Below are 25,810 nucleotides of genomic sequence, written 5' to 3'. Positions count from 1 at the left end.
ATCTGCAGCTCCTTCCTACACAAAACAGCCACTGTGGTTGGTGCATAATCTACATTTTGTTCCAGTTATCTGATTTCCAATTGCCAACAGAACATACTCCCATTTCCCATCCAGTGACATGCATTCTCCATTTGTTTGCTCGACCTATCCTAAATTCAATAGAGAAATCTTTGCAGAATTGTACCTGAAATTTCAATTTTTAATTATGCCCGTGAGAAATCTATTTTAATTTGATAATTGTTTACCAAGTTATTTTTTAGTGTTTATCATGTCATTGTGCGTGTTCAGTTTTGAAAGAACTCCTGGTTAACCATTCTTGGCACTGCCTTCATCTGCAGGATTATCACTGGTGGTGGAGGTCATTCCTGACGAGTGGTTTTACAGCCGTGTACTTCTTTATATACGCTGTTCACTATTTCTTCTCCAAGCTTCAAATTTCTGGAGCCGCAAGCACAATATTATACTTCGGCTACACGCTCATCATGGTTTTGATTTTCTTTCTCTTTACAGGTAAGATAGAAACATTAATATACATGTTCAGCTATATTTGCCATTTATTAAAACATTAGTAAGTAGCGTGAAATGTTATCCTGTTGGATCAAAGCATGCAAACTGTTGATTGGATTTGATGGGAAAGATCTGTAATATGACATTTAGGGCAGTAATGCTGCTTTGAGTGGCTACATATCTTTCCTAAAATTAAGGCATTATTGCCCAGAGAGTGGGCTGCCTTCGTGCACTAGTGGTGGGGAATTTGAAACAACCAGCTTTCTTGGGACTACGTCAGAGGGCACTGAGCAGGTTGCCGAGTCAAGTCGAGCCCTAGAGTGGCAGATTAGCTTCCTGAAAGGAGCTGGGAGATCACAACTCCTTCAGAATCATTTGTGATAAGACCGGCTTTTTATTTCCTTTTTTTTTGTTGGAATAATTGAAACCCATTTCTGAAATTACTGAGTGGGATTTGAAATTTAATTCACTTCTTCAATAAGATACATTGGTGAGGCTTTGCTGGTTGGAAGTGTTTAAAACTGTGTGGGATGCAGTTCTGACTGGCAGAAACTAATCACTGTGCAGTTCTCTTCAGCATTGCTGCATGCGTGATCCTTTTGTCAGCATGTGGTTTGGTCTATTATGAACATGTGATTTGTACGTGGAGGGTTGCTGCAGCACCCTCACTGAGAGGAGATTGAGAGCTTCAAGAAACAAGTGGCAGCTGGGTTAGAGCCCTTCTATGTCCCTTATTTTCAGCTGCCGTGCTTTGAATGCCTGCTCGTTCATACAGTGACATGAAAGTGTGCACTTAACTGAAATAGGACCGCCAGGAAACAAGAGCAGGAATAGGGTGCTGGGCCCCACCGTTCAATGTGATCATGACTCATCTACTCTGCCCTCCACTCCTCTGCATCACTTCCCCTTCATCCTCAGTTCCACGATCTTTCAAAGATCTCCGCCATAAATATATTCGATGATCCACCACTCTGGTGGACAGCTCCACCACTGTCGGGGGTCAGAGAATTCCAGATTCCAAAGACGTACATATTTGGGTAAATTGTCCCCAGTGTGTGTAGGATATTGTTAATATGCTGGGATTGCTGGTCATCACTAATTCGGTGGGCTGAAGTTCCTGTTTCCGCACTGAATCTTTAACCTAAACTAAACAAAGATTCAACTCCCTCAGATGGAGGAAATTTCTACGCACCTCAATTTTAATTGACTGCCCCTTGTTTTGTAATTATGCTCCCTTGTTCATTCATGACTGTCCCACTAGTGAAAACATCTCAACATCTACCCTGTTAAGCCTCTTTCTCATTAGAGTGTTTCCACTAATTTTTACAAATGTAGTTTGCAGCTGTTCGTGAAGGTTGTGTTTTACCGATGGGGGGGATTTGACTCGGTTCAATGAATTGAAAGCTGATTTGAGGAAAGACTGGATGAGCACTGGAACATTACGTAGCAGCTGAAAGCACAAAGGAGGGTTTTGCAGTGCTGTCAAATCTCTGTTGCTGATTGTTGCTGAGAAACTACTTTCCTGAAGCAGGTGGTTGGGTAAAAATCATTCCTGCTTATTCATTTCAGGTTCAAAGTGTAATGGGTCCATGTTGTTGAGACTGATTAAATGCTGATTGCTTCTGGCAGGTGTTGGTGTCGGTGAGCGACTCCACTCATTTAATCTGATGGTATGAATGCTCTAACTCTGAGTCGAATCTGAGAATTTTGTTTTTTGGGAGCTTTCCATGCGACTGGAATGAGGGGGAATTTCTTTTGCCTGAGGGTGATGAATCCATGGAATTCATTGCCATGGACAGCGGTGGTGTCCGTCTTTGGGGATTTTTAAAGTACAGATTGATAGGTTCTTGGTTAGTAAGGATGTCAAAGGTTACAGGGAGAAGTCAGGAGAATGGGGTTGAGTGGAAAAAATAGATAAGCCATGATAGAACAGCGCAGCTGACTCCATGGGCCGGATGACCTAATTATGCTCCAAGGTCTTATGAACTGCACATTGGCCTCCTTTGCTAACTCATTACCACTGGGTGTCTCAGTGTGAGCTGGCTTCATGCAGGAGAAATCTAGGTGGGTGTTCAGACTGGCATTCTGGAGCCAAACAGAAGCTTCGACAATGGGCTACTTTCTGATGTTGATGTTGTGCAGGAAAAAGTGCTTTACAGTTAGTAGTCTTGCATGTTTGGAGATGCAAGAGATTGAAGATGCTCGATTCTTGAACAAAAGACAAAAGTGCTGGTGGAAACATCTGTGGAGGGAATGGACATGATGTTTCAGGTTGGGGCCCTTCAGACTCGCAGACGAAGGAGGGTACAGAAGAACTGAATCTGTAGAAGGGTCCCGACCTGAAATGTCATCTGTCCATTCCCTTCACAGATTCTGCCAGACCCACTGAGTTCCCCCAGCACTTTGTGTGGTGTTCAGTGTCATGTGTTTGTCTCCCGAGCAAATCAGTTCAGAGGAGCTATTAAATGCCAACATTTACTTTGTACTAGTTTGCTGGATGTGGCCACTTATTTGTATGCTGAATTGAAGATTGATTAGAATCATTTGTTGATTGTGGTTCCCTGGTGTCCATGCACAAGCTGGCTTTGCAGTGAGCAATATTGTCACACAGCTGAGCTGATTCAGTTTATAAAACATCAAAGATTCCATAGACTAGGTTTTTATTTTGTCTCATACTTTTGCCACTTGGCCAAATTGTATCAGGTTATCCTACCCAACGATACTCCATAACATTTTTGAAAGCTGTCCTCAGTTTGTTGTCCTTCTGGTGTTGGTAAGCTCACTGTATCGTCAGGGTGAGCTCGGCTGTCCATTTCAGGGCAACGTTCGGACGGGGCAAGACAACTGAGTGCAGGAGACTGCAAACCCCAGCATGGAAATCTCCTCCTCCCAGTTTGACAGCTTCATTACTCCACCAAATTCCAATCATTTTGTTGATTTTAATTGGATTAAACATTTAATTATTTATAGGAGTCAGGAAAGCAATTTGTTTTCGAAAAACTAACCTCTCTTGAGTGCTTTATAAATAATGCTATTAACGATGTTCGGTAACCTTCCACGTTTAGACATTAAATATGGATATATCATGTACATCTAAATCACCAACATATTGAAATAATCTGTGGTCCTTCTACTGACACCAAGGGAACTTCAATGTCCACTTCCCTCCAGTCTGAGAAACAGCCTTTTGCTATTTCTGGTTCGTGAGAAAATCTGCTGTTAAAGGCTTTTTATTCCTCAGGAAGACTTATTATGGAGCACTTTAGTGGATGCCTTGTTTTGAGGTCGGTATATACTCATCAGTTGCATTCCCACCATTGACCCATACTGTTGATTAAACAAAAAACATCAAGCTAGGCACAATTTAACAAGATCATATAGGTAAAGCCACAGTGCCTGCCAATTCTGCCCCCAATTATTGTTTCTCAAACTTTCCCTGCGCAGTTTAAACTGACTTCATCTATTACGACCTCTGGCAGTCTATTCCACATACCTACCACCCTCTGTGGAAAAATTGCCCCTCGTGTCTCCTTTAAATCTTTCCACTTAAACTGATCCCCTCTGGCTTTGCACTCTCTTACGCTGGGGAAAAAGACTGACTCTCTATGCCCATCATATTTTTAAGGATCTCTAAGGTCAATCTGTTTTTTTTTCTTTGGTCATTTAAGGAGCCAAGAAACACTGATTTGAATATCCAGACCCTTCTGTCTCATTGTAGACGTTACTGATGCAAACTCGGGTCTAAACTTTAAAGGTCTTTGATTGTTCAGTTACATTTCTGCCTGCCAGCTTTGATACCAGTTTGTTCAGGCCACACCTCTTCTCATCCCATTGCAATTGACCCTTTTACAATTGATTATTTTTATCTTGACATGCATCTTTTTCCACCGCTAATTAATGTGATTAGTGCTTCCCGATTTTTAAGTGTCTGACCCCACATCTGTTGAGCACCCTGAGCATGCACTGCCTTCTATCCAGCCTTGAGCCTAATCTGAGTAGACTAACTCTTCCTGCAGAAGGTACTTCACGGTGCTTTGACTGATGTCCTGTTCCAATAGACCACAGAATTGATTGAGATGTTTAATAGGGAAAAATATCTGCTGAAGATGTTGCTGAATGTGGCCAGAGGATGAGCTTGGGCCGATTGAAGGAAACGTTGCTGCTGCTGATGCAATGGTGCCGGCTCAGTTGTCCAGCTGCCCTCTGGTTCTTCCATGGTCTGGGGAAAGACTCCAGTATGCGAAGACCCGCCTCATCAGGAAAGCAATGCAAGCTATGGCTCGGGTAGATGAGGACATGCCACTCGGCCCATGAAGCTGGATTTGCAGCAAACAAATGCAGTGTTGGTACCAGCATCTCTTGGTATCAGGGAGGTCAAGTCACACAGCACCCTGAGGGTTGAGTAAATTAAATAGGAGCTCTCAGCAGACAGGGCTGCATTTTCTTTCACTTTGTGCTTTTAATAAGGGCTCAAACCAACAGGGGTGGGATGGACTTCAAAGGCTTTGTGTCTGCAAATTAGCATTTTATTTTGAAACTTCAATGCATAATGTTAATACATTTTAATCACCAACAGGAATAATAGATGCTTCTGTATTTCTGGTTACGGCTGTTATGGTAACTTGGGAACTTCAAATGATAGCCTGTTGATAAAAAGCACATTATTTAGAAATGAAAGTTTTTATATGTAGATAAGAAAATGAAGTGGTAGCCAAATAGACATTATCAAAATCTAGAAGAAATGTTTAAAGTGGAATTCATTTTCTCTTGCTGTTTGTTTAGAATAATGAAAAATGTATTAATTCTTTGTTAATTTTGTAAGCGAGCGAGAATTTAATCAGATATAGATAAACAGCAAATGCTTTCATTTGCGTTTTTGAAGATTGCTATCATCAAGGTGGAGAATGCTGAGTGATGGTTGGCTGAACAGTGGACAAAGTCTGCCTCCTCACCCTGCAGGTCAGGAAGAAGCACTGTGCCATGGATTACCTGTGGCAAATACAGTGCCCTCCATAATGTTTGGAACAAAGACCCATCATTTATTTATTTGCCTCTGTACTCCACAATTTGAGATTTGTAATAGAAAAAATATGGTGAATCCAAAATGTATAAAAATACCCTTTAATAAAATCTGACAATGTGCACTTTAACCACATGTGATTTTTTTTTCTATTACAAATCTCAAATTGTGGAGTGCAGAGGCAAATAAATAAACGATGGGTCTTTGTCCCAAACATTATGGAGGGCACTGTAAATGGTAACTGGGCATCTGTGGACCATCGCCTCAATGTGGCTTCGCCACCATTTGTAACTCCAATCAAGGTGGTCACTGATACATTGGGAAGAGTGTACAGCCAGAGCTACCATAGCCAACATGTAAATAACTATAACACAGTGCATTATCTTTCCAGGCAGTGGAGAAGCTTAGCTGAGACTTTGAGGGTTATTACTTGAAGGGAAAATGTTAGCAGGTAAACAGCAAATTGCAGGGGAGGCGACTGGCATCGTTGCTCTTGCACACGATCAGCACAGACAATCTGCTTTGTTTTCATTATTTGTTTTTCTTGTAAACTGCCACTTGCCAATGTATGGAAACCCTTTAGGTGTTGGGGAATTAGACTGCTATTGTCACCAGCACAGCACTGTTGCACCCGACGGTGACTGCTCACTGTCAGTTTGCCTGAGAGGATGCTGAAGGAACTCTCCTGCTACTCTTTGGTAGTATGATGACTTTCTGCTTGTGTAGTGGAGAGGACAACCTGGACCTTTCACCTGAAGTGTTGTAGCTCGGACACTGCAGCACTCCCTCGGCATCTAGGCTGAAGGAACCCATTAGAAACTTTACACTTGAGGACCTTCTGAAAGTAAAACGCAAATAATTCAACTTTAGCAGAATATTGCTCGTCCACTGTGCTGCCATGAAAATAGTTCTGTAAACAGTAAGAAAGTAAGTGGAGGATCAAATAAATGATGGTTCAAATATATAAGTTGACAAAATCAGTCTGTATTTTTCACTTGTTCATAATATGCAATCTTATTCCAAGCCAGCCATGTGAGTAAGTTGCCAAAAGTACCATTGGTACCTTTTGAAATCTTGGTTGTACCGTTCACTGAAGATTATGAAGATATTGGAAAAAACCCATAATCAATCCTCTCTCAACCTTGACGCTGCTTTCTTTTTTTTTCAGGGACAGTTGGATTTTTCGCCTGTTTCTGGTTTGTTAACAAGATTTATAGTGTTGTGAAGGTAGATTAATAACGGCTTCCACATATATGTGTATTTTCTTTATCTTTGCATTTAAATATTTATCATGGCTTTAATCCTGGACACTTTCTAAACTTTTAATTACAAAATCTAGAATAACTACAACAATAAAAATAGATTAGTTGATGGTCTCTCACATTTTGCAATCATGTAATTATGGTTAGTGACAGTTCAGGAAAGGCTTGACTGTTCATTCCATGTTTGGGCGTCTCATTCAGTGCATAGAGTTCTTCCCGTTTGATTTGTAGTGCATGCTTAGGTTTGCTCTCTGATTCCGTGCCACTGGCAGAACTGCCTGCCCAGTAGATAGCATTTCAATATTTGGGCCCCTTTCTCAAGTGCAATGAACTACAGGAGAACCACAGAACAGCACCATTGCTGGACTTGCAGTGTGCACTTTCCCTTGGAAGCAGAGGGCGGTGAAGTGAACCCGCTCTGGTGATTCCAAAGATGTTGGTCGTTGTGCTCTCGTGGTTTTATTTTCAAATTATGTGCTCAAAAATAAATTTGAATAATTTGACTGAACGCGGACTTTCAAATGCTTCATTAAAACAATTGTAATAATATCGATTCTTTGTACATAAACAGCTCATTCACCTTTGTAATGTAAATATATGGAACTGCATTAATTCATGCCCTGCCCAGCCCCTCAGTTAGATCTTTGTTCCTGTTTCCAACAGAAGGGAGGATTTGATCTTTTATTGGTATTTTCTTGTACTGTGATATTTTGTAAATATTCCTAAATCCACATCAGTTTGAACAAAGGGTTGTGTATGTAGTGCTGAGTAGCACGGATTGGTGGCTTTATCTCCGCAGTGCCTGATTATGTCTTGAACATATACCAATATTTGTTCAATAAACTTGAGATGAATCACTTATTATACTTGTGTGCAGAGTTCTTAAATATTACTGTTTCATCTAATTGATGTTGATTCGATTGCACAATATTGTGTTTTAGTTGTCCTGTATAATCACAGCTTAGGTGGTCAACAACCCGAGGCCAGTTGTTATTACTGTGTCTACTGAGGACCAGGGATCTCGCATGTCTATTCTCTACACCCTTGCAAGTAGATTTCAATCAAGAAGAGTTTCTCTGACCTGAATGTGCAGAACTTTTTCCAAGCAATGTAGATAGGAATTGTCATATCTAGACAATATGACAATATTGATCATTCTAGTTCCATTTCCATCCTTATCATAGATCACCCATGGCACTGCCATGAGCTTCATCTTTCATTGAGGCTGGGGTTTTATTGTCTGACATGCATCATACATCTACAAAGCATTCTGAAAATACGGTAGAGCTGAGTATGTCCAAGGACGTACAGTTTTGTAAGTTAATTGGCTTTGGTATGTTGTAAATTTGAGCCCATTGTGTAGGATAGTTAGTATATGGAATGATTGCTGGTCAGCATGGACTCGGTGGGCCGAAAGGCCTGTTTCAGTACTGTATCTCTCTCTCTCTAAACCTAAGTAAAAGTATGCGGAAGATTCCTTACGGGGCTCATCTATGCAATGACACAGTTGGAGGGGAGAGGGGGTGTATATATACTGGTCAGACAGCACTCTAGCTGTACAGAGATCTGATCTTGGATATCACCTCACAGCTTCTCCTGCTTTCTTCATTTTGGTCATTTGCAGTTACTGCAAATGCCTGCACTTCTCCACAATTTGAAGTTGAAGTAATTAATTTAGTATAAAACTTGGGGAATTGAAATTAATCTGTGTTTTTCCCAGCTAAAGTTTAACATAACCTCCCTACTTTTCAACTCTCTCCCTCTTAGAATGCAGTTGCTGATTTTATGGCCTGTCTAACCTGTGGCACAAGTTTGTGATTGATAGTTCTATTGCGGTCTTTTCTAATGGGCATACCCTGACTTGCACCTTTTTGGTAAAGTGATGTCTCTCATCCTGTCAAAATCTACAGTCTCGTCTGCTTTGAACTTATTTGATAACTCCCTGCTCCCTCCTAATCAGAGGGAGAGACCGCAGAAAAAGTAACCAGCTGTGAGAGGATGCATTTGGAGGGAGAAAGTACAAAGGAAAGTGAAAGCTGGAAAAAGCAGATCTGTAGGGAATGCCAGGCAAGTCAGTCTGTGATTGGGGAAGAAAGATGAGCACATCTGGTATGTGCTTCCTGACTGCCCTCTCTCACACCCTGCAGTCCACGGGTGCAACATGGGTCATGTGCTGCTGTTTCCGGCATGTCCCTGCACCGGCTGCGCTCCACTGTTGCCAACTCCTGCTAATCTTTAACCTCTCATTCCCAGACAACCATCCTGTCGTATCCTGACTTTGAACTCCTTGCTCCTCTCCTGTCTATCTTGGCCCTTTCCTGTCTTTCTCAGCCATTACCAAGCATCATTTCACCAACCACCAAAACATTAGCCACAGAATGCTTGAATATTGTTGCAGGTAAGGAAATGAATTAATGACACTTTCCCCAAAGCATTTGTTGAATTTTACTTTTAATAATAGTTATCTTTCAATAGTTATCAATCAAAACTGACTGGACAGAATCAACCTTGCATTCCTGGGGTAAACAGATCACTCTGTGCACTGTGGTATGTAATGCCCATTACCACACGTCTATTCCCGACTTGTGACTGCAGTCTTTGGACCAATGCTTCAGTGATAATCCCAGTGTGTTGCCCGTTTGTATCAGACCTTCCTTCGCTGCAGCAGCAGTTTCTCAAACATTCTGCAGCTTTGCACAGATGCACTGGTCCATCCCAGAGACAAACACCAAGTCCGTGAGCAGAATGAAGATTGAGACCTTATCAGAATGTAACGCAAGGCAATGGGTGATGTCCCTGGCTAGTAGCCTCTAACATGATGTGTTCCTGGAGGACCATAACTGCCCTCCAACCCCTACTGTTGGTTCCTTGGCAGTTCCATCTTCACTGACCAACTGCTGTCAGACCAGGCTGTGTAACTCATAGGGGTAGCAATGCCATTCATTTACCTCAAACTCCAGAGCAGCCCTGAGGACTGATGAATCTGACACTGCATCTAACCCTGTTGCTTCCCGCTCTTCTAAAGGGTGCTGAGTTGAAACACCGACTCTACTTCCTTCACCACAGATCCTGCCTGACCTGCTGAGTCTTTCCAGCTTCTCTGATTTTGCTCGATCACTAACCATTGGACTGAAATATGACTACAGAATCTTGCAAACGTTCAGACTCAAAGCCAGACAAGATGGAAACAGGCCCTTTGGTCCAACTCGTCCACACTGACAATATGTCCCATCTACACCATTCCCAGTTGTCTGTGTTTGCCCCATATCTCTCTATAGTACCTGTCTCAGCTGCCTCCATTGGCAGCTCGTTCCATATACCTACCACTCTGGGAAAAAATTGCCCCTCAGATTCCTATTAAATCTGTAGCCTCTCGCCTTAAACTTATGTCCTCTAGTACTCTAGATTCCTCTACTCTGGGTAAAAGACTGTGCATTACCCTTTCCATAACCCTCATGATTTTATACACCTCGAAGATCACCTTACAGCTTCATGCACTTCCAACCAATAAAGTCCTAGCCTGCCCAACCTCTCCCTTTTGCTCAGGCTCTCGAGTCAGTGATAGTGTGGAAACAAGCCTCTAGGCCCAGCTTGCCCACACCAGCCAACATATCCCTACTACACTAGTCCCACCTGCCTGCGTTTGGTCCATATCCCTCCCAACCTGTCCTATCAATGTACCTGTCTAATTGTTTCTTAAACATTGGGATAGTCCCAGCCTCAACCAACTCCTCTGGCAGCTTGTTCCATACACCCACCACCCTTTGTGTGAAAAAGTTACCCCTCAGATTCCTATTAAATCTTCTCCCCTTCACCATAAACCTATGTCCCCCCTCGCCCTCGATTCACCTACTCTGGGGAACCTGATCTATTCCTCTCATGAATTTATACACCTCTATAAGATCACCCCTCATCCTCCTGCGCTCTAAGGAATAAACTCAGGAAATTGGCTCTCCGCTCGTCCTCCCGCAACAGGATCCTCAATTCCCTCCCCGCCGACCTCAGTCAGGAAGAATTGGCAACACCTCCTCTCTGTCCAAGCCCACTCAACCTCTCCCTGTAGTTCAGACCCTCCAGTCCTAGCATCATCCTCATAAATCTTCTCTACACTTCCCCACTTAATGGCACCTTTCCTATGACAGGGTGACCAAAACTGAACATACAAGTGCGGCCATTCATTCCGAGGAAGCCGCTGTTCACCGCCTACTCCCGCCCGTCCACCTGACCTCTCATCTTTCATCTTCGGTCACATAGTTCAACAGTGCAGAGGTGGTTCAGGATCAGACGTCGCAGTAACTTTAACCGCGCACTGCTGCACCGATTTATTCCAGCATTGATTAGAAAAGTTACGACATGTACTATCCATAAAAATAAGTTCCTCTTAAAATTCTCACGGATACCGGCAACATTCAAATGAAACAAACTGCACACGTGCAAACAGCGTCGCCACGGCTGGCGAAGGCATTGACCCTGCCTGTACCCTGGTCCTATTGCGGTCCCGCTCCAAAGGTCCAGCCCTGATCTGGGTCATTCGTTGGTTCTGGTTCCATCACCGGGCTGGGTCCAGTCCCTGGTCCATAGTTCGGTTCCTGATTCCGGTTCGATCACCGATCAGGGTTCCATCACTGGTCTAGGTCCCATCCCCGGCCCGGGTCATGTCACCGGTCCCCAGTCACGTCCCCGGTCTGGGTCCAGTCACTGTCCGGGTCCAGTCACCGGTCCCCAGTCTGGGTCCAGTTACTGTCTGGGTCCAGTCACCTGGTCCAGTCCCCAGTCTGGGTCCAGTTGTCTGGGTACAGTCACTGTCTGGGTCCTGTCACCTAGTCCAGTCACCGGTCCCAGTCTCGTCCCCCAGTCTGGGTCCAGTTACTGTCTGGGTCCAGTCACTGTCTGGGTCCTGTCACCTGGTCCAGTCACCGGTCCCAGTCTCGTCCCCCAGTCTGGGTCCAGTCACTGTCTGGGTCCAGTCACCGGTCCCAGTCTCGTCCCCCAGTCTGGGTCCAGTTCCCTGGTCCAGTCCCCAGTCTGGGTCCAGTTGCTGTCTGGGTCCTGTCACCGGTCGGCCCTGTGACCGGGCAGGAGGTGCAGCTCGTTGTCTGAGCTGCAGCTCGTCGACACTGTATCCCTGCGGCCGCCAGTGGCTGCAGTGACCGAGGCCTCTGCCCAGGATGTCGGGGCAGAGACGCGGGGAGCGGCCAAGTAGCCGGTGGGGTGCGGAGCCCTGGCGCTGGTGGGGATGGGGGCCGAGACCCCGGGCGGTGGTGGCGGCGGCGGGGGGCGGCAGCAGGACGAGGGCAGGAGGAGGAGCAGCTCTTGGCGGATGCCCCGGTGGAGGTAACCGTAGATGTAGGGGTGCGCACAGCACCGCGAGTGCAGCAGGATGAGGGCGGCGGCGCCGAGCCAGGGCGGGGGTCGCAGGGTCCCGGCCGCCGACACGGTTCCCAGGACAGTGTACAGGCCCATGCCCAGGAGGTGGGAGGCCACGGTGATGAACACCACCCGCGCCGCCTTGCAATGGCAGCGGCGCAAAGGGCCCCTACCCTGGCCCCTCTCCCCACCCGGGACCCGACCCCTCTCCGGGCCCCGACCCCTCTCCCCGCCCGGGCCCCGACCCCTCTCCCCGCCCGGGCCCCGGCTCCTCTCCCCACCCGGGCCCCTCTCCCCGCCCGGGCCAGGGGCCACCGCCGGCTGCACCCGCGCGTTTTGGCGTCGAGCAGCCCGGAACACCAGGCAGTAGCAGCGGAGCATGATGCCGGCCGGCAGCCAGAAGGCGAGCAGGGCGGTCAGCAGCGTGTAGGAGGGGCTGGACGCCCAGAGAAGGCGGCAGGAGCAGCGGCCGTCGGCGGCCACTCGGCCCCAGCCGTACAGCGGCGGCGTGCTCTGCACAGCCCCCAGGGCCCAGCTCAGTGCGATCAGACCGGCCGCCCGGCGAGGCGTCATGTGAGAGGGGTAGGACAGGGGGTGAATGATGGCCAGGTAGCGGTCGATGGACACCAGCACCGTGCTGTGGACGCTGACGAAGGCGAACAGGTGCAGAGAGACCACCAGCAGTTTGCAGAGCCCTCCGGCGAGGGGTGTGAGCCCGGGTACACTGCCCGCCACCGCCAGCGGCATCACCAGCAGCGTCTGCAACAGGTCCGCCAGCAGCAGGTTGAACACGAAGCGGTTGGCCACGTGGAGCAGCTGCGGCCTGTTGCGGAACACCGCCAGCATCAGGCCGTTCCCCAACAGCGAGGCGCACAACACAGCCGAGCCCAGGCCCAGCTCCAGCACAGCGGCGAGGGTCGCACCCCGGCCCGCGGGCTCCAGGCCGGGGCTGGTGGAGTTACCGAGGCCGGACATCCCCCGGCCCAGCCTGTTGCTCAGTCCCAGGGCCGGGCAGCCAGCGGGTCATTCCCGGGGTCTCCGAGCCGCGCTCCGCTCCTGGTCGACGCTCCGCCTCGCTGCCCCGTGGGCTTCGCACCGCCGGCGCCCGGCTTCACCTGCAAACACACAGTGTGGTCAGCGTGCGGCCCTCATTCCCCGGGCTCCCGCAGTAACACCCCCCATCTCCCCTTGCACCCCCCCCCCCATGTCCCCTTGCATCCCCCCATCTCCCCTTGCACCTCCCCCCCCATGTCCCCATGCACCCCCCCCCATGGGACCAATCACCCCGCACCCATAGCTCCCGCTCGCCCCTCACCCGGCGCCCGCGACCTTCTGCTGGAACCTCAAGATCTCAATAAACAATAGGTGCAGGAGGCCATTCGCCCCTTCGAGCCAGTACCGCCATTCACCGTGATCATGGCTGATCGTCCACAATCAGTACCCCGTTCCTGCCTTCTCCCCATCCCCCCCTGACTCCGCTCCTTCCCCGCTCCCCGCCCACCCGCTCCTCACGCCTCTCCCCGTTCTTCTTTATTTCACTCTGTTCTAACTACCCCGGAGCTCCATCCCTCCCCTCTCTCTTCTGCACCCTCTCGCCCACCACCATCTTCCCCCTCCACCATTGCCCCTGCACCTACTCCCCCAAGCCTCTCCCTTCCAACCCTCCCGCACCACCTCCTCCAGCTCTAATCCCTCCACCCTGTCCCCTCCAGCCCTCTCCTCCCCTCCCGGGGGGGTGTACCGAGCCACTCTCCCAGCACCGCCGGCCTCGCCCCCGGTTACTGATCGCCGACCGTCTCTCCCACGGAACCCACAGACACCTCCCCAATCCCAGGACAAGCAGCCCCACTGGGTCCATCTCCGTGACCCAGCCCCTCGCCTGCTCCGGCCCCGGGGGACAGTGCACCTAGCGTCGCCAGCCCGCACTTGATCCAGCCCAGGGTCCACCCGGGAAGACCGGCCGGGGGGGGGGGGGTGGTCAAGGAGCGAAGGGGGGGGGGGCGGGACAGGGAAGCGAGGGCGGGAGGGAGGGAGGGGGGCGGGAGGGAGGGAGGGAGGGAGGGGGAAGTGGGACAGGGAAGCGAGGGAGGGGGGTTTGGGAGGGGGGAGGGGTTGGACAGGGAAACGAGGGAGGGAGGGAGGCGGCGGCAGGAGTCCCGGGGATGGGGGCGGCTCGGGCTCAGGGAGATGCGCCGATCGCTGCAAGGTGCATCCCCCCCGCCCGCATCCTTCAGTTCCCCGGTTCTCACTCTCACGGCCACGGCTCCCTCTGCCCGGACCCTCGGCGCCGTTTCCCCGCTCACCGCCCGCCAGTGCGGCTCCGCTCCCACATCCCTCTCTCCCACTGCGCTACGCAGCGGTCGCCTCTGATGTCGCGGCCCGAATCTCGCAACACCGAGCGGGCGGGCCGGACCCTCCCGTGTATTCCCGGCGCTCGGTGCCGCACCGGGACCGGCCCGGGAGGCGACAGCTCTCACCGAATGAGCGACCCCCGAGCGGCGCCGTCCCGTCCTCCCACCGCGAGCCATCACCTCACCCGCCCTGCAGCCGCCGGGTAACGGAGGGAGGGGCTGACTCCTGTCACCCTCCCACCGTCACCCCCCCCACCGTCACCCCCCCTCCACCGTCACCACCCCCCACCGTCACCCCCCCTCCACCGTCACCACCCCCCCCCACCGTCACCCCCCCCCCACTGTCCCCCCCCACTGTCCGTCCCCCCCCACTGTCCCCCCCTCCACCGTCACCACCCCCCCCCACCGTCACCCCCCACCGTCACCCCCCCCCACCGTCACCCCCCCTCCACCGTCACCACCCCCCACCGTCACCCCCCCTCCACCGTCACCACCCCCCCCCACCGTCACCCCCCCACCGTCACCCCCCCCCCACTGTCCCCCCCCTCCACCGTCACCACCCCCCCCACCGTCACCCCCCCTCCACCGTCACCCCCCCTCCACCGTCACCACCCCCCCCCCACCGTCACCCCCCCACCGTCACCCCCCCCCCCACTGTCCCCCCCCTCCACCGTCACCACCCCCCCCACCGTCACCCCCCACCGTCACCCCCCCACCGTCACCACCCCCCCCGTCACCCCCCCCACAGTCACCCCCCACCGTCACCCCCCCACCGTCACCACCCCCCCACCGTCACCCCCCCTCCACCGTCACCCCCCCCCCCACCGTCACCCCCCCTCCACCGTCACCCCCCCCCACCGTCACCCCCCCACCGTCACCCCCCCCACCGTCACCCCCCACCGTCACCCCCCCCCACTGTCCCCCCCCCACTGTCCCCCCCCTCCACCGTCACCACCCCCCCCACCGTCACCCCCCACCGTCACCCCCCCACCGTCACCACCCCCCCACCGTCACCCCCCCCCACCGTCACCCCCCCACCGTCACCCCCCCCACCGTCACCCCCCACCGTCACCCCCCCACCGTCACCACCCCCCTCCACCGTCACCCCCCCCCCACCGTCACCACCCCCCCACCGTCACCCCCCCTCCACCGTCACCCCCCCCACCGTCACCCCCCCACCGTCACCCCCCCCCACCGTCCCCCCCTCCACCGTCACCCCCCCACCGTCATCACCCCCCCACCGTCACCACCCCCCCACACCTCCATAGTCAACACTCCACCGTCACCACCCACCGTCACTACGCCCCCCCCCACCGTCACCACCACCCCCACCGTCACCACCCCCCCACCGTCACCACCCCCCCACCGCCACTCCCCCACCGTCACCCCCCCCCACCGTCACTCCCCCCACCGTCACCACCCCCCACCTCCATAGCCATCACTCCCCCCCCACCGTCACCACCCCCCCCACCGTCACCACCCCCCCCCCCACCACCTCCATAGCCATCACTCCCCCCTCCCACCGTCACCCCCCCACCATCACCACCAGCTCCATAGTCATCGCTCCCCCCTCCCACCGTCCCCGTCATCTCCCACCCCCCCCCCCCGTCATCTCTCCCCTCCCAGCATCTGCCCCCTGTCATCCCCCCCAATCATCTCCCCATCCCCTCCCCCATGCCACCTCTCCCCCTTCTGCGCCCCGTCATCTCACCTGTCGTCTGCCACCCCACCCCCGGCTGTCGCTTCTCGATATCTACCGAAGAGGAGACACAAGGAACTGCAGATGCTGGAATCTGGAGCAAAACACATAGTACTGGAGGAACTCAGCGGGTCAGACAGCATCTTTGGAGGGAATAACAGATGGCATTTTGGGTCGGGACCCTTCTTCAAAATCTTGAGGCATGAACACCACCCACAGGCTGGAAAACCCTCCAATCACCGAGGAAACAGAGTCATACAGCATGGAACTAGGCCCTTTGACCCAGCTTGCCCATGCCGACCAAGATCTTCATCTACTTCTCACCTGCCTGTGATTGATCCATAGCCTCTAAACCTTTCCTATCCATGCACCTGTCCAAATATATTTTAAATTATGTTGTAGTACTTGCCTCAACTACCTCCTCTGGTCCATGTACCAATCACCTTCTGAGTGAAAAAGTTGCCCCTCTGGTTCCCATTAAATCTTTCCTCTTTCATATTAATCCTATGGAGTATCTGGGTCCTGTCCCAGACCTACCTGCGAAAACACTTACATGCCAAGGACTGTCTCCCTCAGGTGGAAAGGCCGGTAAATGAGGATGAACCGATTAAGGAATCGGGAAGAGTTGTGTATGTTTCTTTACCCAAGGGGGAGCAAAGAACATCTGCATGAATGAACTAAATTCCACAATACTCCCAGTGGGATTGGGCTTAATACCCCTGGCATTGCCACAATGGGCAGAATGGCCTCCTCCCGTTGCATGCCACTGTCAGCCAGAGTCACAGTGGGTGATGGGAGAATCTGGGTGGAATGTGAACTACTTTCTCTGATGGGATGGATGTTTAAGTTGAGTTTATTGTTACGTGTAACGAGGTACAATGAAAAGCTTTCAGTTCCTCGTGCTGGTGAGGGCAGGAACAGGGAGATACAGGATCTGAATGTGTGGCTGAGGAGCTGGTGCAAGGGGCAGGGATTTAGATTCTAAGACCACTGGGATCTGTTTTGGCATAAGGGTGAATTGTACAAAAGGGACGGATTGCAACTTAACAGGGGGGGGACCAGCATTCTGGCAGGCATGTTTGCCACTGCTACACGGGTGGGTTTAAACTCAATAGTGGGGAGGAGGAGAAAAAATTAGAAATACAAGGATAGAGTTAAAGGAAAAGGGAGTATAGGAAAAGTTAAGAAAGACACCAGAATTAATGGGGCAGAAAGTTCACGAAGGGATAGGAGAATATGGTCAAGTGAAATAGGAATCGATGTGAAAGGTGAGGTGAGTAATGGATTAAAAGTATATATGAATGGATGAGAGGAGATCTTATCGAAACATATAAGATTATTAAGGGATTGGACACGTTAGAGGCAGGAAACATGTTCCCAATGTTGGGGGAGTCCAGAACAAGGGGCCACAGTTTAAGAATAAGGGGTAGGCCATTTAGAACTGAGATGAGGAAAAACATTTTCAGTCAGAGAGTTGTGAATCTATGGAATTCTCTGCCTCAGAAGGCAGTGGAGGCCAATTCTCTGAATGCATTCAAGAGAGAGCTCAATAGAGCTCTTAAGGATAGCGGAGTCAGGGGGTATGGGGAGAAGGCAGGACGGGGTACTGATTGAGAATGATCAGCCATGATCACATTGAATGGCGGTGCTGGCTCGAAGGGCTGAATGGCCTCCTCCAACACCTATTGTCTATTGAATGCGTGAAGTAAAAGACGTAAAGTGGATGAGCTTGAGGCTCAGTTAGAGATTGGTAGATTGGTAGATTACAGAGACGTGGCTGCAGGAGGATCGGGGCTGGGAACTGAATATTCAGGGTTATACATCCTATAGAAAGGCCAGGCAGGTGGGCAGAGGAGGTGAGGTAGCTCTGTTGGTGAGGGATGTAATCTAGTCCCTTGCAAGGGGTCACAGAGGGACAGACGATGTAGAGTCGCTGTGGATAGAGTTGAGTAATTGTACAGGTATGAAGAACTAATGGGATTATCTACAGGCCCCCAAACAATGGCCTGGATATAGGGTGCAAGTTGCAGCAGCAGTTAAAATTGACATGTAACAAAGGTAATGCCACTGTGGTTATGGGAGATGTCAATATGCAGGTAGACTGGGAAAATCGGGTTGGTTCTGGACCCTAAGAAAGGGAGTTTGTAGAGTGCCTCCAAGATGGATTCTTAGAGCAGCTTGTACTGGAGCCTACCAGAGAGAAGGCAATTCTGGAATTAGTGTTGTCTAATGAACCAGATTTAATAAGGGAACAAGGTAAAGGAACCGCTAGGAGGTAGTGACCATAATATGATATGTTTTAATCTGCAATTTGAGAGGGAGTAGGTTAAATCAGAAGTGTCAGTGTTGCAGTTGAACAAAGGGGGCTATAAAGGCAAGAGAGAGGAGCTGGCCAAGGTTGACTGGAAAAGGATCCTAGCAGGAACGACGGTGGAATAGCAATGGCAGGAGTTTCTGGGCATAATCCAGAAGATGCAGGATCATTTCATTCTGACGAGGAAGAAGGATTCTAAGGGGAGTAAGAGGCAACCATGGCTGACAAGGGAAGTTAGGGATGGAATAAAACTAAAAGAAAAGTTATATAACAGAGCAAAGAGTAGCGGGAAGCCAGAGGATTGAGAAACTTTCAAAGGCTAACAGAAGGTAACATAAAGGACAATATGGGGTGAAAAGATGAAGTACGAGGGTAAGCTGGCCAAGAATATAAAGAAGGATTATATAAGCTTCTTTAGATATGTTAAGAAAAAAAGATTAGTGAAGACAAATATGGGTCCCTTGAAGGCAGAAACAAGTGAAATTATTATGGGGAACAAGGAAATGGCAGAAGAGTTGAACAGGTACTTTGTTTGTGTCTTCCTGAGTGATGACAGAACCAATCTCCCAGATATACTTAGAGGACAGAGGATCTTGGAGACAGAGGAACTGAAAGAAATTTGCATTAGGCGAGAAATAGTATTGGGTAGACTGATGGGACTGAAGGCTGATAAATCTCCAGGGCCTGATGGTCTGCATCCCAGGCTACTGAAGGAGGTGGCTCAAGAAATCATGTACACATTGGTGATCATTTTCCAATGTTCCATAGATTCAGGATCAGTTGCTGTGGATTGGAGGGTAGCTAATGTTATCCCAGTTTTCAAGAAAGGAGAGAGAAAGAAAACGGGGAATTATCGACCAGTTAGCCTGACATCGGTGGTGGGGAAGTTACTGGAGTCAATTATTAAAGAAGTAATAACAGCGTATTTGGATAGCAGTAAAATGATTGGTCCACGTCAGCATGGATTTATGAAGGGGAAATCCTGCTTGACTAATCTCCTGGAATTTTTTGAGGATGTGACAAGTAAAATGGATGAAGGAGAGCCAGTGGATGTAGTGCATCTGGACTTTCAGAAAGCCTTTGATAAGGTCCCACACAGGAGATTAGATTTTTTTTTTAGATTTAGAGATACAGCGCGGAAACAGGCTCTTCGGCCCACCGAGTCCGCGCTGCCCAGCGATCCCCGCACATTAACACTATCCTACACACACTAGGGACAATTTTCTTTTACATTTTACCCAGTCAATTAACCTACAAACCTGTACGTCTTTGGAGTGTGGGAGGAAACCGAAGATCTTGGAGAAAACCCACGCAGGTCACGGGGAGAACGTACAAACTCCTTACAGACAGCGCCCGTAGTCAGGATCGAACCTGAGTCTCAGGCGCTGCATTCGCTGTAAGGCAGCAACTCTACCGCTGCGCCACCATGCTGCCGGTTAGTGGGCAAAATTAGAGCGCATGGTATTGGGGGTATGGTATTGACATGGATAGAGAATTGATTGGCAGACGGAAAACAAAGAGTAGGAAGAAACGGCTCCCTGTCAGAATGGCAGGCAGTGGTGAATCGAGTGCCGCAAGGCTTGGTGCTGGGGCCACAACTATTTACAAAATATATTAATGATTTAGATGATGGGATTAAAAGTAACACTAGCAAAATTGTAGATGACACAAAGTTGGGTGGCCGTGTGAACTGCGAAGAGGATGCTAGGAGGTTGCAGGGTGACTTGGACAGGTTGAGTGAGTGAGCAGATGCATGGCAGATGCTGTATAATGTGGATAAATGTGAGCTTATCCACTTTGACGGCACGAACAAGGAGGCAGATTATTATCTCAATGGTGTCAGATTAGGAAAAAGGGAAGTGCAATGACAGATTAGGAAAAAGGGAAGTGCAACGAGACCAGGTACACCAGTCACTGGAAATAAACATGCAGGTGACGCAGGCAGTGAAGAAAGCTAATGGCATGTTGGCCTTCATAACGAGAGGATTCGAGTACAGGAGTAAAGAGGTCCTTCTGCAGTTGTACAAGGCCCCGGTGAGACCATCGAGAGTATTGTGTGCAGTTTTGGTCTAATTTGAGGAAGGACATCCTTGCTATTGAGGCAGTGCAGCGCAGGTTCACAAGGATGGCGGGACTGCCATATGAGGAAAGATTGGAAAGACTGGGCTTGTATTCACTGGAATTTAGAAGGATCAGAGGGGATCTAAAAGAAACATAAAAACATAAAAGGATGAGAGGGGATCTAAAAGAAAACATAAAGAAACATAACATTATAAAAGGACTGGACAAGCTAGATGCAGGAAAATGTTTCCCAATGTTGGGGGAGTCCAGAACCAGGGGCCACAGTCTAAGAATAAAGGGGAGGCCATTTAAAACTGAGATGAGAAAAATTTCTTCACCCAGGGAGTTGTGAATTTGTGGAATTCTCCGCCACAGAAGGCAGTAGAGACCAATTCACTGGGTGAATTTAAAAGAGAGTTAGATAGAGCTCCTGGGGCTAGCGGAATCAAGTGATATGGGGAGAAGGCAGGCACGGGTTGCTGATTGTGGATGATCAGCCACAATCACAATGCTGGCTTGAAGGGCCAAATGGCCTCCTCCTGCACCTATTTTCTATGTTGAGTCAAGTCCAATAGATGATGGCCAGGGACTATTGTCTTTCTCAAGACTTTCATCAATGTAAAAATGTACCTGCATGAAAATGTTGAGGGGGGCAGGTCTGATTATTTCAAGTTGGAAGACAATATGAAAATTGGTGGAGTTGTGGACAGTGCGGAAGGTGGTAAGGTACAGCAGGGATCAGCTGGAAATATGGGCAGAGAGATGACAGAATTTAATCTGGACAAATCTGAGGTGTTAAGGTTTGAGTGGTTAAATGTAAGAGAACTGTATACAATACATGGTAGGGCCTTAAATAACAATGATGTGCAGAGGGATATTGGGGTCCAGGTTCCTAGCTCCCTGAAGGTAACCACACATGTTGATAGGATGGTTAAGGAAAGGCATGTGATATGCTTGGTTCATTGATTGTGGAACTGAGTATAAAAGTTGGAAAGACATTTAGCAGTTTTGTAGGAATTTAGTTAGGCTGCATTTGGAGTATTATGTGCACTGGCCTCCTCATTACAGGAAGTATACGGAGGCTTTGGAGAGGGTGCAGAAGAGGTTTTCCACAAAGCTTCCTGGATTAGAGAGTATTACCTATAAGGAAAGGTTGACCAAAATGGATTGTTTTCTCTGGAGCATCGGAAGCTGAGGGGAGACCTGATAGAAGTTGACAAAATTAGTTTAGTTTATAGTCACGTGTACCAAGGTACAGTCAAAAGCTTTTGTTGCGTGCTAACTAGTCAGCGGAATGACATGATTACAATCGAGCCATTCACAGAGTACGGATACATGATAAGAGAATAACGCTTAGTGCAAGATAAAGCCAGTAAAATTCGAGCAAAGATAGTCCGACAGTCTCCAATGAGGCAGATAGTAGTTCAGGACTGCTCTCTAGTTATGGTAGGATGGTTCACTTGCCTGATAACAGCTGGGAAGAAACTGTCCCTGAATCTGGAAATGTGTGTTTTCACACTTCTATACCATTTGCCCGATGGGATAGGGGGGAGCAGGAGTGGCCAGGGTACGACTCGTCCTTGATTATGCTGCTGGCCTTGCCGAGACAGCGTGAGGTATAAACGGAGTCAATGGAAGGGAGGTTGGTTTATGTGATGGTCTGATTCATATTTCTCTGCAATTCATATTGTCCCTGTACCCAAAAAGACATGGATCACTGGTCTTAATGACTACAGGCCTGTCGCACTTACATCTGTCGTCATGAAGACCTTTGAAAGATCTGGCCCAGCTGAAAAACATCACAAACCCCCTGCAGTTTGCATATAGGGCCAATAGATCGGTGGACGACGCAGTCAATCTAGGGCTGCACTTCATCCTCCAGCACCTAGACCGCAAGGGGACCTATGCCAGGATTCTATTTGTGGACTTTAGCTCTGCTTTTAACACCATTGTGCCAGAGTTACTACACTACAAACCCTCCCAGCTGACTGTGCCTGAACCCCTCTGTCAGTGGATCATCAACTTCCTGATGGACAGGAAGCAGCATGTGAGGCTGGGAAAGCACATCTCGGACCTGCAGACCCTCAGCATAGGAGCACCGCAAGGCTGCGTGCTCTCCCCTCTCCTTTACTCTCTCTACATCAACGATTGCACCTCCACAGACTCCTCTGTCAAGCTCCTCAAGTTTGCGGATGACACTACCCTGATTGGACTGATCCAGGATGGGGAGGAATCTGCCTACAGACGGGAAGTGACACAGCTGGCGTCCTGGTGCCATCACAACAACCTGGAGCTCAATGCTCTCAAGACAGGGGAACCAATTGTAGACTTTCGAAGAGCTCCCCCTCCCCTCCCCCCACTCACCATCAACAACGCCATAGTCACATCTGTGGAGTCATTTAAGTTCCTTGGAACTATCATCTCCAGGGACCTTAAATGGGAGGTCACCATCGACTCCACAGTCAAAAAGGGCCAACAGAGGATGTACTTCCTGCGGCAACTGAAGAAACACAATCTGTCACAGGCAATGATGGTCCAATTCTATACTGCTATCAATGAGTCCGTCCTCACCTTCTCCATCATGGTCTGGTTTGGCTCAACCACCAAGCACGACATCCGGAGGCTGCAACGGATCGTTCGCACAGCTGAGAAGGTTGTTGGCTGCAACCTTCCCCCCATTGACGAACTGTCCACATCAAGGGCCAGGAAGCAAGCGGGCAAGATCATCTCTGACCCCTCTCACCCTAGCCACAAACTCTTCGAAGCACTTCCCTCTGGAAGGTGACTCTGGACTGTCAAAGCAGCCACAGCCAGACATAAAAACAGCTTTTTTCCACGAGTGATAGTTCTACTCAATACCCAAAGTCTGTAGTCTCTTTTTTGCTCTGGTTTATTTTCACCCACATGTTTAGACCATAATGTTGTATCCTTATTGTTTTGATGTGGTTATGCTTTATTCTTAATTGTTAACTGTATGTTTGTGTTGTCATTTGTGAGCGGAGCACCAAGGCACATTCCTTGTATATGCATACTTGGCCAATAAACTCATTCATTCATTCAGAGACATTGGCAATTTCCTGACCGTTGCTTCAATGTGGGTGGTCCAGGAGAAGTTGTTGGTGATATTTACTTCTCAGAATTTGAAGTTTTCAACCATTACTACTTCGGCGCCATTAATCCAAACTGGGGTATATGTATCACTTCGCTTCCTGAAGTTAATCATTATCTCCTTTGTCTTGCTGACAGAGCAAAGTTGTTGTCTCAACACCAGGACACAAGGTTTTCAATCTGCTTCCTGTTCTCTGTCCAAGGGCATAGCTATGGAAAATAGCTCCTATGGCAAGCACTGAAATCGCGCCCGGTCCAAACATCTGACACATATCCTTTAGATAACTTTACCATAATATCAGCTCAAAAATACAAGTCAAGCTCTTTAATCTTTTAATTAAAAAATGATGGCACTACATGAAAATTATAACTGCACCTTCCTTGCTTTCACTGATGCAAATTGGTCTATGATGTGATCAAAGTCAGTTTTTTTGCAGTTTCTTCTCTTTCTACACCCAGCAGAGTGAGATCACAGAGTCTGCCTTGACCCATGGAGGCTCTTAAATACGAAAGTATTCGTTTTAACTTGCTGAATAATCTCTCACAGCTGGCGATGCAAACTGCGATGGTTAGCATTATCTGAATAGCAATGCGAAGATTGGGGAAGACACTCTCATCTCCACACTGAACAATAAATTCGAGAAGCTCTCAGGTCTTGAAAATGCCTTCTTGGTCCGCCTTGATAGCAACATTCTGCAATCCAGAATTTCTTCATATAGCTGCTGTCCATCAACATCAAAGCTGTACAATTCGCCCAAATTTTCACACTTCTTCTTTAGGTCATTTCTGTCGGCACCGTAACACAGTCCTTCAATAGAAGGAACTCAAACTTGGAGTCTGTGTTGTGCAAACAAGCGCCCATTTCTCTGTGAAGATGCTCAAGTGTTCCCTTCATGACTCTTTCCATTTCCTCTTTAGCTGTTAACCCAGCAGCGTCTCTTGAGTTCTCATCAGCCATTTGTTTCTTTCGTCTCTGACATCTGCTCATGGTGTGCCTGATCAGGAGTGAAACATGAGACTATAGTTTTGTTTATTGAGCGGTCATTTGATGGTAGGAAAGGCCCCTCACTGTTCTGGAAATACTTTGAACCCAGCTTTATTATGTCTGACTATAGTACTTGGCTTTACGAATGCTTCTCAGTAAACTCTGGAAAACAGTGAATGCCATCATGTGGATGAATTCATTCTGGACACCCGGTGAAAGATGAGACGTGGATCCAGGATGACTTTCCACATGAGTGAGGTGCTCTTTCATGACAGGGTCAAAGATGGCCAGTAGTTTCAGTAAGCCAAGGAAATTTCCTACATTGGAGTCATCGTCTAGTTGAAGTGACTACCTGTGGCTTCGCAAAGCCAGGTTCTGAGTCGCAAGGAATTATATGCAGTGAAGGATTCTCATCAAGATATCCCGCCACTTCTGGTTTTCCTTCTCAATCTGTGACTGAGGTACCGTGTCAATAACTCCTCTGTTTCCAGTTAAATTTCTTTCCATTTCTTTCCACTGTGTGAAGCACTCCCGATGATTCTTGGCATTTTCATGAACACTAATCCTTTCAGGTGCTTTCTACTGGTTGAATCCACTTTCCTGCTCCAATGAGAATTGATGGTCTGACCGGGAATAGAGAAGACAACAGATACAAAATGCAGACTTTTTAGAAGGGGAATAGACCAGCCATGAGTGAGTCACTCCCTCACCACGACCATTTCCCAATTTCCTCTTGAACCAAGTTTTGTTCATTGAGCGGTCATTTGATGGTAGGAAAGGCCCCTCACTGTTCTGGAAATATTTTGAACCCAGCTTTATTATTTCTGTTCTCAACGCGTCAGGCAGAATCGCTTTTCCAGTATCCTTGTCGAACTTCAGTAGTCCACTCTCATGCTGTTCAATCACTTCTGGTATGACAGTTCGAGGCTTTTCGACACCACACAGTTCACTAGGTTCAGTGTCGTCAGGTACAATCTCGTCAGGTAAAATCTCGTCAATAAACTCAACATCACCACCACCATCGTCTTCTCCTCCTGTCATGTCCATGTTCTCTGTGACAGCCTCACTCTTAATCTCATCATACTCAAATTTATCTGACTTGACTTTCTCCTCAGCTTGTGACTCATTTGTACTTG

General features: G+C 49.0%; 2 protein-coding genes across 6 annotated transcripts in view; one reads left to right on the top strand and one right to left on the bottom strand.

The window, feature by feature from the left end:
* LOC144600547 (transmembrane 9 superfamily member 2-like) overlaps positions 1–7,650 on the top strand; it is a 64,225-nt gene extending 56,575 nt beyond the window's left edge. Inside the window, exons 16-17 of the mRNA XM_078412241.1 lie at positions 339–510; positions 6,696–7,650. Coding sequence (XP_078268367.1) covers positions 339–510; positions 6,696–6,763 — 240 coding nt within the window. The 3' untranslated portion in view covers positions 6,764–7,650. The remainder of the gene's footprint in view (positions 1–338; positions 511–6,695) is intronic.
* Positions 7,651–9,255: 1,605 nt separating this feature from the next.
* On the bottom strand, positions 9,256–14,753 carry gpr101 (G protein-coupled receptor 101). Of its 5 annotated transcripts, none has more exons than XM_078412237.1 (2): positions 14,634–14,753; positions 9,256–13,271 (listed from the first exon to the last, which is right to left on the bottom strand). In XM_078412237.1, the coding sequence occupies exon 2, from the start codon at positions 13,129–13,131 to the stop codon at positions 11,842–11,844; it is 1,290 nt and encodes a 429-aa protein (XP_078268363.1). In that variant the 5' UTR covers positions 13,132–13,271; positions 14,634–14,753; the 3' UTR covers positions 9,256–11,841. The 5 variants fall into 5 exon arrangements, with proteins under 5 accessions (XP_078268363.1, XP_078268362.1, XP_078268364.1 ...); XM_078412236.1 differs by lacking the exon at positions 14,634–14,753 and adding an exon at positions 14,406–14,622; XM_078412238.1 differs by lacking the exon at positions 14,634–14,753 and adding an exon at positions 14,460–14,622.
* Between the last annotated feature and the right edge of the window lie 11,057 nt (positions 14,754–25,810).

This window comes from Rhinoraja longicauda, chromosome 15 (genome assembly GCF_053455715.1).
Source record: "Rhinoraja longicauda isolate Sanriku21f chromosome 15, sRhiLon1.1, whole genome shotgun sequence".
Classification (NCBI taxonomy): domain Eukaryota; kingdom Metazoa; phylum Chordata; class Chondrichthyes; order Rajiformes; family Arhynchobatidae; genus Rhinoraja; species Rhinoraja longicauda.
This window is presented reverse-complemented; position numbering and strand designations above follow the sequence as displayed.

What these genes read in the sequence shown, in the direction of transcription:
- gpr101 (XM_078412237.1), bottom strand. Translation starts at nt 13,131, where the DNA reads ATGTCCGGCCTCGGTAACTCCACCAGCCCCGGCCTGGAGCCCGCGGGC.